The sequence below is a fragment of the Equus przewalskii genome, chromosome 12 (genome assembly GCF_037783145.1).
Source record: "Equus przewalskii isolate Varuska chromosome 12, EquPr2, whole genome shotgun sequence".
Lineage (NCBI taxonomy): Eukaryota > Metazoa > Chordata > Mammalia > Perissodactyla > Equidae > Equus > Equus przewalskii.
In genome coordinates, this window is record NC_091842.1 from 41,097,513 (window position 1) to 41,113,738 (window position 16,226).

Here is a 16,226-nt window from a genome sequence, read left to right on the forward strand (position 1 = left end):
CTTGCATAGAAAAGTAAGCCTAGTAGATTTAAGATGCTTGGCAGGAAAGATCTAAAATGTTACTGTGAAAGTTTCCATATGGATTTTGTAATTAAAATTTTTATTGACATAGTTTTAGATTTAGATGGCATTGTAAGAAACAATGTAACCAAACTCAGTTGGTTCGCCTCTTGGTGAGCGCAGAGACAAAAGGCACAGCCAAGGCAGAAGTAGGTGAAGAAAGGTTTATTACTTGCACAAGCGATGGAGAACATCGGGAATATTTTCCCAAAGCAGTGCCTCCCTGAACAAGGGTTTGAGGTGTCCTTTTATTGTTAGATCAGAGTGTAGTTCATGAATATTCAGTTAAGGAAAAGGCAGGAGATGGGGGTTTATCGCCTAACAGCCATGTTCTTTGAAGGCCAATGTGTAGCATGCATACATACGTAGCATGATCTAAAAATGCTGCTTTGCCCCTCTCACAGGAGGAGAGTTTAAGATGTTAATGAGATTACAATGGAACAGTTCACTTTAGTTTATTTCAGAGCAGTTTGAGGCCGCTAGAACTGGCTTCAGCTGGCTTGCTTATGGGAACCTTCTGTGGTTAGGCTCTTCCTGAAACTTTTTGTCTGCAAAACACTCAACAGGTAATGTTAGATTTGATCAGATCTTCAGTACCCCTTTCTTTGCCTGGCTTCCTGGTTACAATAATATAGAGAGATCCCATGTGCACTTTGTCCAGTTTCCCCCAGTGGTAACATTTTGCGAAACTATAGTATCACCTTGCAGCCAAGATATTGACATTAATTCAATCCACTGATCTTATTCAAATTTCCCCAGACTGCCTTGCATCATTTGTGTGTATATGTATATTAAATTCCATATAGTTTTATCACATGTATAGGTTTGTGTATCTACCACCACAGTCAAGATATTAGCCTGTGGATTTTTAAAACATTTATGATTTGATATTAAAGTTGAAAAAACTAATGTAGAGGTATTGTGCAAGGCAGGTGTTTATTTTTTGAAAAATATTTTTCAAAAATTAAAAAATGTTATTGTCCTCCTTATTTTTTCCTACATCTTTAGTATTTATATCTGAGGAAAAGCATCTAAAATTCGCTTAAAAACTGATCTGTGGGGGCCAGCTCAGTGGTGTAGTGGTTCAGTTTCTGCATTCTGCTTTCCTGGCCTGGGGTTCACAGGTTTGGATCCCAGGTGTGACCCAGCACCACTTGTCAAGCCACACTGTGGTGGCATCCCACATAAAATGGAAGAAGATTGGCACAGATGTTAGCTCAGTGACAACCTTCCTCGAGCAAAAAGAGAAAGATTGGCAACAGATGTTAGCTCAAGGCCAGTCTGCCTCACACACACACTCATACACACAAAACTGATCAGTGTTTAGACAAGAAACCACTGTCTTCAGATCATTCCCTCTACTTGAGAAAGTTGAATTAGTCTTCCTATTTAAATAGGCTAAAGTAAGTAAGGCCTATTTCAAAAATATGGACTAGCGTGTGATTACCACTTAAGAGTAGCATGTGTCACTAGCAGTACTAACAGCATTTAAGGTGTGAAACCCACCCAACTTTGGCATTTTTCTGTAGATGCACAGAAGAGCTAGCACAGGACCATCAAACAAGCATTCATGGAGCCTAGGCTCTCTAGGCACAAAACACGATTCCCACCCGCAGAACTCTGAGCTGGGGAGAGAAGACAGACGTACCGGCGATAGCAAGGAATAGGATGTGACACGCTGTAAGTCAGGGCTGAAGTCAAAGTTCTGCAGCTGCTCAGAGAATGGAAGGGGGAGCACTGAGGTGCAAGAAAGGAAGGCCCTAGTGGGGAAATGAGCCTGGGCATGGGCAAGCACATCAGCAGAGGGAAAGGCAGGAGGCAGGACGGTGAGGGGACTGGCTTAGCTCCATTTCAGAGGAAGCACGAATGCTGAAAATGAGGCTGATTGCATAAAAAGCATGTCGTATTGATTTGTATTATTCCTCGTTTTGTATGTCTGTCTTGTATCCTGCTCAGTGCTGAGCGCTCTGTAACTGCTTACTCTGAAAGTGTTCCACTGCTGACTCAGACTTTGAAATGATAATTCTTCTGCTAGAGATCACATTTTACCACACTGTCTTTGTTTCTTTTCAGTTCAGGCTGCGGTTACATTGTAAATGAAGCATCCAGCACTTGTACAACTTGCAACAAAGATTCTTCCAAATTCAGATCTGTTTTTCTCAGCTTCGACATGCTAATTGATCTTACTGATCACACAGGTACCCTCCATTCCTGTAGTCTCACGGGAAGCGTTGCTGAGGAGACCTTGGGCTGCACGGTAAATAGCAAAAAGGGAAGCATGTTTAGAAATATTTCCAAATTGAGTTCTCTTCCCCCAAAAGATAGGTTATTTTGGTGAATATTTGATAGAAATTAATTCATTAATAAAGAGGTCTGGGAAAAATCGATCTTGATTTAAACACACGTTGCTTTAATGAACAAATAATTACGTATTGTATATTAAAATCATAGTTAATATTAACTATTAGGGATAACAATGGAGGCACTTGGCCACAGTGGAGAATAAAATGATATTTTATGTAGTCAAGTAACAGTGGGTAGAATAACACATTGGAGACGTTGATTAGTTATGAGGCGGCTCCTTCCTAAGGAGGGTTTGGTGATATTTCACCTACCCCGCTGTACAAAATCAGCCACGCATTTTCTCCTCAGTCTGCTGCTACAGGGAGGCAGCAGATCCTTAGAGATTAGCTTGCATACTTGATGGTAGGTACTCGTTTTTTGTTGTTAGAACCAGCTCATGAAGTTGACCGTTAAAGCGTAGTTCCAAGAGGTTTCTACTTTGTTAAGGGAGCTTTCTATGCTGAGGCGCCTGAGTGGTTTCAGAGATTGCATTTAGAGCCTTTCTGGCCATATCTCCTCCATTGAGAGGATTGAGCTGTAATTTCTGTGAATAAAAACTCATTTCTAGTGAGCAAATCTAAGTATCACATTGTTGTCAAGATGAGTTATCTTTGGAAATATTTGTTTGATTTTTTTTTAACCAGGTAAATGAGTTTCTTGCAATGACGGATGCACAGAAAACAGCACTAAAGTGGCAATTTCTTTTGGAAAGAAGCAAAATTTATTTGAAAGTTAGTGTATTTTATAGTACTATGTTATCCTATATGTTGAAACAATAAGGAAATCCAAGAGTATGCCCTAATAAATGAGGGAATTCATTATTTTTAATAATGCCTGATTCTCAGATGTGCAGAAGGATTTGCCTACTGTAGAAACAATGGAAGTAATCATGTTTTTTCATATAGTATGAAGGAGTTAGAAATGACACCAAGGAGGGCCAGCCCAGTGGCACAGCAGTTAAGTGCTTACATTCCGCTTCGCTGGCCCGGGGTTCGTGTGTTTGGATCCCGGGTGCGGACATGGCACTACTTGGCATGCCATACTGTGGTAGGTGTCCCACATATAAGGTAGAGGAAGATGAGCATGGATGTTAGCTCAGGGCCAGACTTCCTCAGCAAAAAGAAGAGGATTGGCAGAAGTTAGCTCAGGGCTAATCTTCCTCAAAAAAAAAAAAGAAAGAAATGTCACCAAGGAAATAGATCAACAAAGAAAATATCCACTAATGTTAACTCCAAGGCAAAGCACCAGGCTTTGAAGTCGACGCTCTGTCCCCCACCCCAGCCATGTGGCAGTGCCCCGCTCTTCAGTGGGCAGTGTACAATAGCGTAGTTAAATGCTTAGATGCTGGAGAGAGGCAGACTCAGGTTTGAATCCCAGTTCTACCACTTCTTAGCCTATGTGACTCTCGGGAGGTACGTAACTTCTCTAAGCCTCTAAAGTTCTGTGGTCCTACAGCTCTGATCAGAGCAGAGTCCTGCAGCCCCAGCAGTGCTTCAGTGTTGGAGGATCACAGAATCTTAGTGATAAAGGTGTGAAACGGGGAGTGTGACAAACCCCTTTGTTTTGCAAGTGAGGAAAATGGGACCAAGAAATGTTGCTACTTGGCCCAGGTTACAGGTGAGAAAGGGCTGCAGCCTACATTATTTCCTTCCCTGGTTCTCAAACATTTTCTCCTTCACACTCTTAAAAATTTTCAAGCTCTTGTTTAAATGAGTTATATCTGTTGATATTTACTGTACCAGAACTTAACACTGAGAAAAATTTAAAACATATTCATGAACACAGATTCCATTAGTGGTCAAAGCAATGATGTCATCTCACGTCATGTAACCTCTAGAAAACTACAGTGCGCTCTGGTGAAAGAAGGAGAGTAGCAAAGGCAAACAACATCTTAGTAGTATTATGACAATAGTTTTGATCTCATGGATATCCTGAAAGAGTCTTTCAGGAAGAAGACTGCAGCTACTCCATCTCAGCCTCATAAGCAGGTTTTCCCCTTTTCCAGTGGCTTCCTTCCCTTGTGGCCTCAAGCATATCTGAACTTACATTGCTCTGCTAATATGATAAAAACAAGGTATTCCTATATAGATTGGACTTTTTATGCATATATATATATCATATTTCAGTTAAAAACAATGAACTACTTTAAATGGTTCAGCTAGAGGGATTTCAAAGCAAGGTATTCATTTTAATGTTTAAAATGCATGGTGATGTTAGTACAAGTCCTTGTAAGTCTGATATTGGTGTTAAGGAATAATTTCCAAAAAGGTCAAACCATAACTTTTATACAAAAATAAAGTGAACATATGTCAAAGATTTAACTGAATTTATTAATTAATACAGGAAATTAAAATGGCTAGTTGATGTGTCCTTCACACTTCATGTTAAATAAAATGTTGGTGAAAGTGCTTTGTAAATTATAAAAAATAAGACATTATTATGAGTAAACTGCATCACTGCATCCTGGTAGTCTAATAGATTATGTTACTGCTACAGGTTAACACCTCTCACAACTGGTAGTTTGAACACACTTTAAGCCCTTTTTTCTACATGTTGGGTTGGAAATATCAACTTTCCCACCAGAGAGAAAGGTCATGAAAAAAATGACATGGATCTTTACAAAATCACTGTCAGAAGCCAGATCTGTAATTTCTCTACCAAACTCTGCCTGGGACTGGAACTCTTTCCATCCTCTTAGAACTTTAATTGAAGTTTATGTTCACATCTGTAAACAAAGCTCATTGCAGTTCTCTATTTGTGGTCATTGGCTTTCAACTTTACATACAAAGTCATTTTTAAAACTGTCTCTCTTTTTCTCCCTGCAGTTTTTTTTATCACACAGAGCAAGGGGTGGATTGAGAATTAGTGTGCTTTCGTGTAAGCTTGCAGATCCTATTGAGGCAAGTAGGAACTTGTCTGGACAAAGAAATATTTAAGACCAGATATCATTCTTTAAACTCTGGAAAAGAATAAGAGTTTTAACTTGCTTTAAAGTGGAAAATGAGTTTGAAAATTATGGATAAATTTGTATTTTGTTCAAATGTGGTAAAAATATTTCTGTAAATTCTTATTATGTTTCCTCCTGGAGTTGGTTTGGGGTTAAGTCTTAAAATATCTCTCATCCGAGCTCATTTCTTAGAAGGCTTTTTCTACTGTCTTTGCCCTCTCTCTTCCCAAGTTGGAAAATGTTTGCATGAATTAATAAACAAATTTCATCTTTCTCATAGATATGAATGATTTCTTTTCTTAGCCCCTTCCCTCTTTGTCTGGGTTCCTGGGAGAAAGATCAGAACCTCTAAAAACGACTTACCTCGAGCTTGGCAATGGCTCAGAGGGATGAGGGACTCTCTTGGCGCCGTGTGGGAACAGCAGAAGTCCGTGGGCGATATTGTGCAATTGCTTTGAACACTGTAGAGCTCTTCTAATCCCTTCCCTTCTCTGATGACACGGAGCTACCCGGTGCTTCTGAAGGCTTGCCGACTCAGGCTGACATTTAGGAGTCTGAATCAACTGGGAGGAGACCAACTTCAAAATGTTATATGAGGGTGCCGAGTCTCAGGAACTTGGGAGGGTGGGAGACTCGCTCTGACAGAAGGACGGTGGCCCGCCTTCCACCCCACGTGTCTTTGCAGTAGCCCCAAAGCACTCTGTTCAGCTCTACACATTCTGAGTTACTTGCTGCACGGCGCAGACCCACCGCTACAGTCAGCACTGACCCACAGTCTGGGAGGTTTGGCTAATGTATTTTGGGTCTGGCACTTCAGAGGCTGCATTTCACCCACCACAGAAGTGGAAAACACAAAAAAAGAAAAAAAAGTAAGTATATGAAACTCTTTTATAAAGCTGATGTTGGGAGATAAACTTATCTTGTCAGCCATGTTTTCTCTGGCTTTTATCATATGCAGCCATGGAGGAGGGAGGGATATGAGCTGACTCCTGCTTTGTCCAAATTGTGGTAATAAACGAGGTAATGAAGGATTTGACCTACTTGTGCAAACAGCAAGTGTGCCTGATGAGGAGCTTCCTTCCTTTCTCCCTTGGGGAGGGGAATGGGTGTGTTAAGCAAGGTGAGTTGGGAGGGTGGACAGGAAGGAAAGAGGGAGAGTAGTGGAGAGGGGAGCGGGGAGGGGTCAGGCTGGGGAGGAGAGAGAAGTGTAGGTGTCCAACAGTGCAGGAGACAGGAAGGACGCTTGGCTCAGATGGTGTGTCAGGTGCTGTGTGCCAGGTCTCTTGGTGCCCTGACCAAAGCATCAACACCTGGGCCAAGGGTGCCAGAGCCAGCTGTCTGGGCTCCTACAGTCTGTGGGCCACAGCGGCTCTGGCTGTTTCACCACTGGCTTCAGCTTCATAAATCGGGCATTCTCAAAGTAGGGTCATAGGCACATCCGGTGTTCCCCAGCCACAGCCCCAGTGGGCGGCAGAGAGCTCTGAATGACCTCCTCACTGCTACCTTGGGGACCACCAGCATTTAACTAGGGAGACCCCATACCCCTCGCTGGAGGACACCCCGATTGCTTATTTCCTCTCATGATGTAGGAATCCACAGGGCTAGCGCTGAATCGGAGGTGCTTCACAAAGCTTAACCTACACATTTATGAAATGGAGATTACAAATTGTTTGAGATCTAAAATTTGGTTGTAGATTAGCCAGAATGCAGCCACTCAAAGCAGTAAAAGACAGAAGCATCCCCCACCATCAACACAAAATACGCACTCCCCTTTCACCTGCCCTGCCATGCTCCCCACGTCAGGGATCTGCATTTCCCTAGTCCTCTCCAGGTGCTGCTTTTCTCATGATCCTGGCATCTTTGCTCTACAGGTTTTATATTGCTTTATATAAAGAGTTTGGTGACTGTGATTTTTCCTAATCGTCTATTAGTAACTCATTTCAATAAGATTTTCCTTTCCTAATTCTGCTTTGGTGAGTTTTTTTGTTCAGTCCTCTGCACGTGGCAGAAACACAATATACATTTATCCATTCATCTGTTGATGGACATTTGGGCTGCTTCCACCTCTTGACTATTGTGATTAGACAGTCATAGCTGCTATGAATATGCGTGTACAAGCATCCCACATTTTTTGTATACGTCTCTCCTGACTGAATCATCTACCTATCCACCTTTCTATGTTAAAACATCTAATTTACAAAATATAACAAAGAATTAAAAACACATATAATTTACAAATACAAGTTACACTATAATCTGCTTTTACACTTAATTTATAATAAAGTTCATATCATTAAATATTCTAACATAATTGCCGCCTGTCATTTCATTATATGATTATAGGATAGTGAATGTAATCAATCCAATATGGTTTGACATTTAAGATGTTTCTGAGTTTTGCTGTTATAAATGACAGCTATAGCTAAGTCTTTGTCCACATTCTTAATTATTTCTTCGGGACAAGTTTCTAGACATGAAATTGCTGCAATAATATAAATAGCTAACATTGAGTGCTTTTATGTGACAGACAATGGTCATAAGCACTTTACTAATATTACCTGATTTATACAAGTACTATTATTTTGCCCGTTTTATAGATGGGACATGAAGGTCCAGCTAGAAGAGGTGGAGTCGGAGGTGGCTGCAGGCTCAAACCCGTCTGCTGCTCCAGGATGGGCTCCAGCTCTGAGCTTCTCAATTTGTGCTTCCCCTTTTGTAAATGGGATGACAATGCCAACTTCACTTGGCGACTGTGAAGACTAAATAAGCTAATGTGTGTAAAGTGCTTAGACTCATGCACTGGGTACATGATCAGTGAGTGTCAGTTATTTCGTAAATGTTGAGGCATAGCAATTCCATTGGCTCTCATATTTGGCAATATTTTCATTCTATGAATTCGATTCTGCTTTTTTTTTTTTTTTTTTAAGATTTTATTTTTTCCTTTTTTCTCCCCAAAGCCCCCCCGGTACATAGTTGTGTATTCTTCGTTGTGGGTTCCTCTAGTTGTGGCATGTGGGACGCTGCCTCAGCATGGTCTGACGAGCAGTGCCATGTCCGCGCCCAGGATTCGAACCGACGAAACACTGGGCCGCCTGCAGCGGAGCGCGCGAACGTAACCACTCGGCCACGGGGCCAGCCCCTCGATTCTGCTTTTATAGTTTGAATCTTTTTTTTAGTATATCATTACACTTGTAATTACTTTACTCTTTCCCTTTATTGAAAGGAAATATAAAACTTCTCTGAAACCAAAGGTACTACATAACATTTACACCAAAAATGTGCCCAATAGTCTTGTTAAAAAGATAACTGAGTATAAACATATGAAAAGATGTCCACTTCACCATTAATCAAAGAAACTCAAACTTAAACAACTGTAACCATGATGATGCCCAGCGTTGGCTAGGGTGTGTGTAAAAAGGTATTTTTTTTTTCTTTTTTGAGGAAGACTGGCCCTGAGTTAACATCTGTGCCCATCTTCCTCTTTTTTATATGTGGGATGCCTGCCACAGCATGGCTTGACAAGCAGTGTATAGGTCCACGCCCGGGATCCTCCGGCTGCTGAAATAGAATGTGTGAACTTTGCTGCTCCACCAGCCTGGCCCCTAAAAATGTCTTCTTAAACACTCTTGTCAAGTACAAATAGTGCATCTTTTCCCCAGGGCTATTTGGCAAAAAGTATCAAAGTTTTAAAGTGCAAACATTGAACAAATCAATTTCACTTCCAAGACTCTTCCTAAGGAAATAAGTGCCAGAATGTGTGTGGATGATGTTCCTTGCATCGTTGTTTCTAGTAGCAAAGCATTTGAAACCTACGCAACCTATAGGGGAATGTTGGGCCCCACCTAGATCTTCTTTACTTGCAGGTGCACACCTACCCCTGGGCTTTTATGCAGATCAGAGAGTTACCTGGGGAAGTTACCAGAGGGGTGGAGGAGCAGATTCCGGCAATGACATCCCCTTGGGATGGTCAGCAGACAGAAGCTCATCTCCAGCTCTGAGACCACATTCTTTGTTTGCTTTCTGCTCTTTCTGCTTCCTCTCCACTTCCTTTCTCCTGAGAGCACTCCTAACAAGTCACAAGAACAAGAGTCCCCAGCTTAAGCTCTGCTTTTGGGGTACCTGATCTAAGACACAGCCATTAAAAGTGATTATAAGGGGCTGGCCCAGTGGCATTGTGATTAAGTTCACACACTCCACTTCAGTGGCGCACGGTTCATGTGTTCAGATCCCAGGTGTGGACTTACACACCACTCATCAAGCCATGCTGTGGCGGTGTCCCACACACAAAGTAGAGGAAGATTGGCACAGGTGTTAGCTCAGCGACGATCTTCCGCGAACAAAAAGAGGAAGATTGGCAACAGATGTTAGCTCAGGGCCAATCTTCCTCAAAAAAAAAAAAAAAAAAAAGATTATGAAAATCTATATTCACTGATCTGGAAAGATGTTTATAGTATACTAAGTGGATGTAGAATATTCATTTTTTATAAAAGCCCAATGAACAATAATAATTTTTTTTACAAAGGCCAAAAGAACAGAAGTCAAGCTGTATACTCTGTGTGGACTAATATATTATGGATTATTTTCTTAAGTTATGATAATAGTATTGTGGCTATATAGGAAGATGTCCTTATTCTTAGGAGATGCGTCCTGAAAGGGTAGAGTGTTTCTGCAACTCATTTCCAGTTTCAGTTTTCCACAACAAGTATGTGTGTATAGAGAGAGAAAGAGAACAGACATAGCAAACATTAACCATTGTTGGATCTAGCCAAAAGTATATGGAGTTCATTGTATTAGTCTTTCAACTTTATAATAGATTTAAATTTGTTCAAAATAAAAAATTGGGGGGAAAACGTACCTTCTGAGTATTAGGATTACTGTGATTTTAGCATCAGGAATTGTGAGAATTGGTGTTTCTAGTTTTTTTTTTTTTTAAAGATTGGCACCTGAGTTAACAACTGTTGCCAATCTTCTTTTTTTTTTTTTCTGTCTGCTTTTTCTCCCCAGATCCCCCCAGTACATAGTTGTATATTTTAGTTGTGGGTCCTTCTAGTTGTGGCATGTGGGATGCTGCCTCAGCGTGGCCTGATGAGTGGTGCCATGTCCGTGCCCAGGAGCTGAACCAGTGAAACCCTGGGCCACCTCAGTGGTGTGTGTGAACTTAACCACTTGGCCATAGGGCCGGCCCCCTCTAGGTTTTTATTCTTGCAGCCAAGGACTTTGTGTGCTACACCTGCAATGCTGATGTCAGCTGTTTGTGGCAAAGCTTGTGGCACCACTGTGGTGAACATTGACCTCAGGGGCACTGTACACTCTCTGGCTGCTGGCTTGTGCCACCCAAGGAGGGTACATGTGAACATGGCTCCTGCCTTAGACCTTTAGCTTGCTTTCAAGTCTGTCAGCTTGGTAGGCTTGTCTCAGCTAAACCTTGTATCTGCTAGCTAGATTAATACACTTTCAACATGAGCACAACCTTGATTCAACTCTTCCGCTTATGGGAACCCAGTCAAAGGAAATAACTACAAATGTGCCAATTCTACTAGCAAATAATTAGAAACAATCTCAGTGGCCAAATATAGAGGACTGACTTTCAGAATCTTATGCAATCACTGAAAACAGTACTGCAGAAATGTACTGACATGCCAACTGACATGGAAAGACACACAACATACAGTGAAAAAAGCAGGTTAGAGGGGCCGGCCCCGTGGCTGAGTGGTTAAGTTCACGTGCTCCACTTTAGTGACCCAGGGTTTGCCGTTTCGGATCCTGGGCACGGACCTACACACCTCTCGTCAGGCCGTGCTGTGGCAGCATCCCACATAGCAGAACTAGAACAACTTACAACTAGGATATACAACTATGTACTGGGGCTTTGGGGCAGGGGGAGAGGAAGCATGTTAGAAAAGTGTATGGTATGAGGAAATTCTATTTAAAAAATTACAATTACATCCATAGACTTGGAAGAATGTGCACTAAATGCTTAACTCTGGCTGTCTCTGGGTGGATGAAATTTTGAGTGTTTCGTTTTTTTGCTTATCCCTATTTTCTGACTCTCCTGTAATAAACATGTATTGCTTAAGCATTTTAAAGAAGAAATCTTATTAAAATATAAAAGAAGATAGCATGACATTTTATAAACAAATCCAATTATAGCACTTCCTCATAATAAATTATAATTTAAATGTGGGGGTTGCATAATACCTGAACATTTGAATCTTTCTTTTTTTTTTTTTTAAGGATTGGCACCTGGGCTAACAACTGTTGCCAATCTTTTTTTTTTTCCTGCTTTATCTCCCCAACCCCCCCCCCCCCCCGTACACAGTCGTATATCTTAGTTGCAGGTCCTTCTAGTTGTGGGATGAATCTTTTAATATAGCTACTTAAAAGATGCAGCCTGCATTGTGGTCAAGACTTCAGGTTCTGTTCTTGGGATAGCTGGGTTCCATCTCAGTGTCTCTGCCACTCAGCTGAGTGCCTGTAGAGCCAGGCTGGCTAGTGTCTGAATCTGTGTCTTCATCTGTGTAACAGGGATGGCAGTAATAATACCAACCTCACAGCTTTGTCGAAGGTTAAATAATACACGACAAGCTCTTGGCATACTGTCTAGTAGCACTAAGTGGTCAAGAGATGTTAACTATTGTTACTAAATCAGATGTTCTCTGGCTTCTTCAAGGGGCCAGCAGATGCCTTCTGTTTGCACTAACAGCAGGAGCCCGTGCCTAAGCCTGCAGCACTCCCCCAGGCACTCGCTTTGCATCAGAGAAGGGAGCAGGTGACAGCAAAAGTCATTCAATTTCCCTGAAGCCTCCTTATCTCTGGTCAGGAGGTAGAGAGCTGATTAACTGTTAATAGAGCGCAGTGCTAACAGGCCAAAGGTCCACGACCAAGGTCTGATGTCCTTTAACGAGCAATTGTCCCTACTAACCACCACTGGCTGGGGGGGCGGGGGGGGGGGGGGGCTGGGGTGGGGTGGGGTGGGGTCAGGACACTTTTAGGCCACACAAAAGACAGCATATTTATTTGGAAAACAATAGTTTCAAAATTATCTCCCAAACTCAGAATCTGTGGGTGAGGGTACACACCCTAAGTAAACGAGTGAGGTCTTCACCAATTGTTCACTTATTAAATACAGCTTTAATTCACTGATTATGTGGAGTAGTGTTTTTCCACATTTCTGTGTTAAGAATCATTTGGAATGCTGGAGATGAATTCCATCCCATTAATTAATACATTGGGCCTGGGATGTGCCAGTAATTTGGAAATTTTTATTTTTATAAATATCTCCAGCTGATTTTCATGATCACAGAAATTTGGGAAACACTGATGAAACCCTCTTTTCAGCTTCCTTTGCAGATTTTAAATCTTGAACTACTGATCTTAGAATGACTCACTGAAAAGTCTTAGCCAGTCCAGTTTTAGGAAAGGCGAGTAAATCTTCTGAACACTTGGCCTCATAAATTCTCCACTTTGGAAGCATCATAAATACTTTATTCTGATTGTTTCCTGGAAGACAGCATTTCTCATTTCCATTTCTGGCCCAGCTCTTCTAAATCACTTTTTAATTGGAGGGTCTATCTTCCTTGAGTTGAAGCATAGCGATCCAATCATTTTTAAAGATTTTTTAATTAAATGATTGTCACATTTAATAACCTATGCTTGCTTCTGGCTTGCTTCTGTCTTGCTCCCTTTTCTCCTGAAACCTAAGAAGTTAGGGTGCTTTGCATAGACTCAGTATTCTGGCCTTTCCACCTTAAATCTCATACTGACGACCCCGTGTATGCCAGCCTGTATCTCATCGTTTTCTTTAACAGGCCCTACTCCCTTTGGTGTCCCAGTCAAGATGATATCTCCTTCTTCCAAGGTCATTATCTTAGAAACGTAGCTGATGATGTAGGGGATGGAAAAGATCATGGCGGATGTCTCACCCTCCTGCCTGAGTTCGCCGTTGACCTTGAGCCAGAGCTTCAGGTTGTGAGGGTCAGGGATCTTCTCTTTGGGCACGAACGCGCTGACGGGGCAGGAGCCCGTGAAGCTCTTGGCCAGAGTCCAGGGCAGTCCTTTCTTCTTACACTCGTCCTGCACGTCCCTGGCGGTCATGTCCAGGCACAGGGCATAGCCCGCCACGTAGTCCATGGCCGCGGCCTCCGGGACGGCGCGACCGCGCCTGCCCATCACCACGGCCAGCTCGAGCTCGTGGTGCAGGTTGCGGCTGTAGGCGGGCATGAGGACCGGCGAGCCCTCGGGGGCGTAGGCGGTGGACGGCTTCAGGAAGAGCACGGGCTCGCTCGGCACGGCGCTCTGCATCTCCCTGGCGTGGTCCGCGTAGTTCCTGCCCACGCACACGATGTTCTTTCCCCACTCCCAGAAGCGGGACAGCGGCCTGGAAGCTGCCATGGCTCCTGCCGGGCGCCCTGGAGTCACACGGACCTTGTCGAGCCGGTCACCTGACGCCTATGGCTCCCCGGAGAGGACCAACTACCTCGGAGCGCTGTCCCGTCCGCGAAGGCCCGTTCCGCTCCGCCGGTGCCGGGAGGTCGCAGCGCTCGGCCTCCTGGGCTCCTGTCCAGGGGCTGCCTCGGGGCGGCGCGGCCTCCGGACGCTGGCCTAGTACCCCAGGAGAGGCGGGGGCTCGGGCTCGCCGCCGCCGCCGCCGCCCACCTCGCAGCCAACCCTCAGGCCCGCCGCAGCCGGGCGGGGGAGGGGCACGGGTTTGGACGCGAGCGCTGATTGGGCCGCGACTGGGGCGGGGGCGCGAGTCGGGCGCGGATTGGCTGGGGGGCGGGGTGGGCGGAGGGCATGGGCGCGGGCGCGGGCGCTGATTGGCCGCGGCGCCAGCGTGCGCCCGCCCGCCCCTCGCGCAGCCGCCTGCCCGCCGCTCTGGTCATGGTGCTGGGCCGCCGGCTGCTGGGCCGCCGGAGCTTCGCAGCGCTGGGAGCCGTCTGCGCCCGCCGCGGCCTGGGTAGGTGGGCTGGGCGGGCCAGGGCGCCGAGGGGCGGGCCTGACGGGGGCCGGGGGCGCGGGGCCCGGCCGGCGGGGGCACGGCGAGCCGCCCGGCCCGAGGGTCCTGGCCGGCGTCGTGCCGGGGTGACGGTTAGGCGGCCGCGCCCGAGGGTTCCAGAGGCGCCGGCGGCCGCGGCCGGGCGTTGGGCCCGCGCCGGTGGGGGCGGCGGGGAGTCGCGGCCCCGCGGCTGACGCTGTCTTCATCGACACGGGGTTGCCACCGTCTCCGCGGCGTGCAGGCTCGGCGCGGTCAAATCAGACGCTCAGAGAGGGCTGAAGACAGAGGGCCCCGCCCCGGGCGGAGGGACGGTGCCCGAAGGCCGCGGGGTGCTGCGCCGGTGCCCCGCCAAGTCAGCCGCGTCTTTTCACCTGAGCTTTGGCTCACAAGCAAAACCTGGGGCACGTAATTCTGAAGTGGGGACAAGGGACGGAACCCTGGAGCGGTGCTCAGGTTCCGCCCAGAGTGGGTCCTGGGAGCTATGGGACCCTGGGCCTCCCCGGGCCTGTCTCCGTCCACGCCTCTAAAATGACAGGCGCCGGACACGCTGGCTTGCGATGGCCGCACTTCCAGCCGCCAGGGTCCGTCCACTTTGTTAGGAGTATTGTCACCCTGATTTTGCACCTTGTCCCTGTTTTCTGGTATCTTATCTGGCTGATGTGGCCATAGGGGCAGCAGGTTACCCTGGGTCTTTGGGAGGACGGGTTGGCAGGAAGCTAAGTGGCCACAGGGCACTAGGTAGGGAGATGGAGCCAGCAATGAAGCCATCCTTGGCCATGCTCAGATCTCGCTGAAAGCGGTCAAGGTTCTGGAGTGGGTAATGTGTCACCGTTACTAAGGAAAGAGCCTGTTTTTTTCCATTGAGGGACACACATCAAAGTCTCAGGGCTAAGTTTTTGTGTCAGGAGTCAGACAGCAGTGTAAGTGGGACCGCATCCCTACTGGCAAGAACGTGGCTGCCTGCTTCAGACGGGACCCCAGCCATTTGACGCCGTGCAGAAGGACGGGCCCAGTTCAAGAGAAGCCCAGCAAAACGGCTCTGTGCCCTCTGCTTATTCAGATCACAGTTTCAAACCAGTGAGCTGGGAGCATTTCTCAGGCAGTGCTGGGCTAGGTGATGGAATTTTTGGAAAAGGATTAAGGATTCTAGTGGTGCCGACAGAAATAACTGCACCTTCCCCAGGTCACAAGGCTCTCGTGGCACCTTAAGAAGCCTGAGCACCCGCTGTCAACAGTGTTTCCTTCCCTGGGGCCATGCTGTGATGTTCTCCTGGGAAACACAGGAACGGGGCCCCTCTTTGAGGAGGATGCCCCTAGATGGGCAGGGTTCTGTTTTAATCCTTCTACTCTCCTCCCACCCACTCCCACCCTACACACTCTGCCCTGTAGTCCTCCTTGCGCTCAGATAGTGAGGAGGCTTACAGGGGTGGACTATCACAGAAACTTGATCAGACAAAACTGTTTTGCTGTGCACGAGGAGAAGGGCCTGGAAAATGCCCAGCTGGCTGTCAAGGAAAAGGAGGAATTGGATATCTTTGTGTAATCATTAAAGCTACAATTCAGGCAGTTTCTCTGGCCATGGCAAATAAGGTTGAATTTCACATTAGACGGCCCCTGGAGGTGTGGTCTGTCTGTCAGTCATTCAGTGCTGCCCGCTTTCAAGATCCCTTTTGGGAGAGGCCCCCATCCCAGCACCTACCCCAGAATTTCATGGCCGTCCTTTGTCACCTTTTGTGTTTTTAATCCCTTTCACACCAAGACTTAAAGCATTGTGGGAGCCTCCGTGAATTTTTAGATTGAATAGCAGCTTCGTTGTTGAAAATAGTTCAGCACCTGTCTGCTGGGTGGAGGTGCTTTTGGTCTTCAGTCACTCCTGGCCCA

General features: G+C 45.6%; 3 protein-coding genes and 1 long non-coding RNA gene across 16 annotated transcripts in view; 2 read left to right on the forward strand and 2 right to left on the reverse strand.

Moving 5' to 3' along the window:
* The window catches only part of MEIOB (meiosis specific with OB-fold), a 28,972-nt gene extending 23,343 nt beyond the window's left edge, over positions 1-5,629 (forward strand). For 6 of the 10 annotated variants that reach the window (XM_070568813.1, XM_070568819.1, XM_070568822.1 and 3 more), the window contains 3 exons: positions 2,134-2,317; positions 3,048-3,134; positions 5,229-5,629. In XM_070568813.1, coding sequence (XP_070424914.1) covers positions 2,134-2,317; positions 3,048-3,134; positions 5,229-5,339 — 382 coding nt within the window. In that variant the 3' untranslated portion in view covers positions 5,340-5,629. Of the gene's footprint in view, positions 1-2,133; positions 2,991-3,047; positions 4,809-5,228 lie in introns of those variants that run through there. The other 4 variants (XM_070568816.1, XM_070568818.1, XM_070568815.1 and 1 more) reach the window with 3 other exon arrangements.
* LOC139074934 (uncharacterized) lies at positions 84-5,870 on the reverse strand. The gene is made up of 2 exons (XR_011524951.1): positions 5,714-5,870; positions 84-2,310 (listed from the first exon to the last, which is right to left on the reverse strand). It is a non-coding gene; the product is annotated as an uncharacterized lncRNA (long non-coding RNA).
* Positions 5,844-16,226, forward strand: part of HAGH (hydroxyacylglutathione hydrolase) — a 28,639-nt gene continuing 18,256 nt past the window's right edge. For 2 of the 4 annotated variants that reach the window (XM_070568824.1, XM_070568825.1), the window contains exon 1: positions 14,050-14,306. In XM_070568824.1, the coding sequence (XP_070424925.1) occupies positions 14,144-14,306 (163 nt within the window). In that variant the 5' untranslated portion in view covers positions 14,050-14,143. Of the gene's footprint in view, positions 6,220-14,049; positions 14,307-14,428; positions 14,747-16,226 lie in introns of those variants that run through there. The other 2 variants (XM_008506560.2, XM_008506559.2) reach the window with 2 other exon arrangements.
* On the reverse strand, positions 12,349-13,741 carry FAHD1 (fumarylacetoacetate hydrolase domain containing 1). The gene has a single exon (XM_008506561.2). The coding sequence runs from the start codon at positions 13,739-13,741 to the stop codon at positions 13,076-13,078; it is 666 nt and encodes a 221-aa protein (XP_008504783.1). The 3' UTR covers positions 12,349-13,075.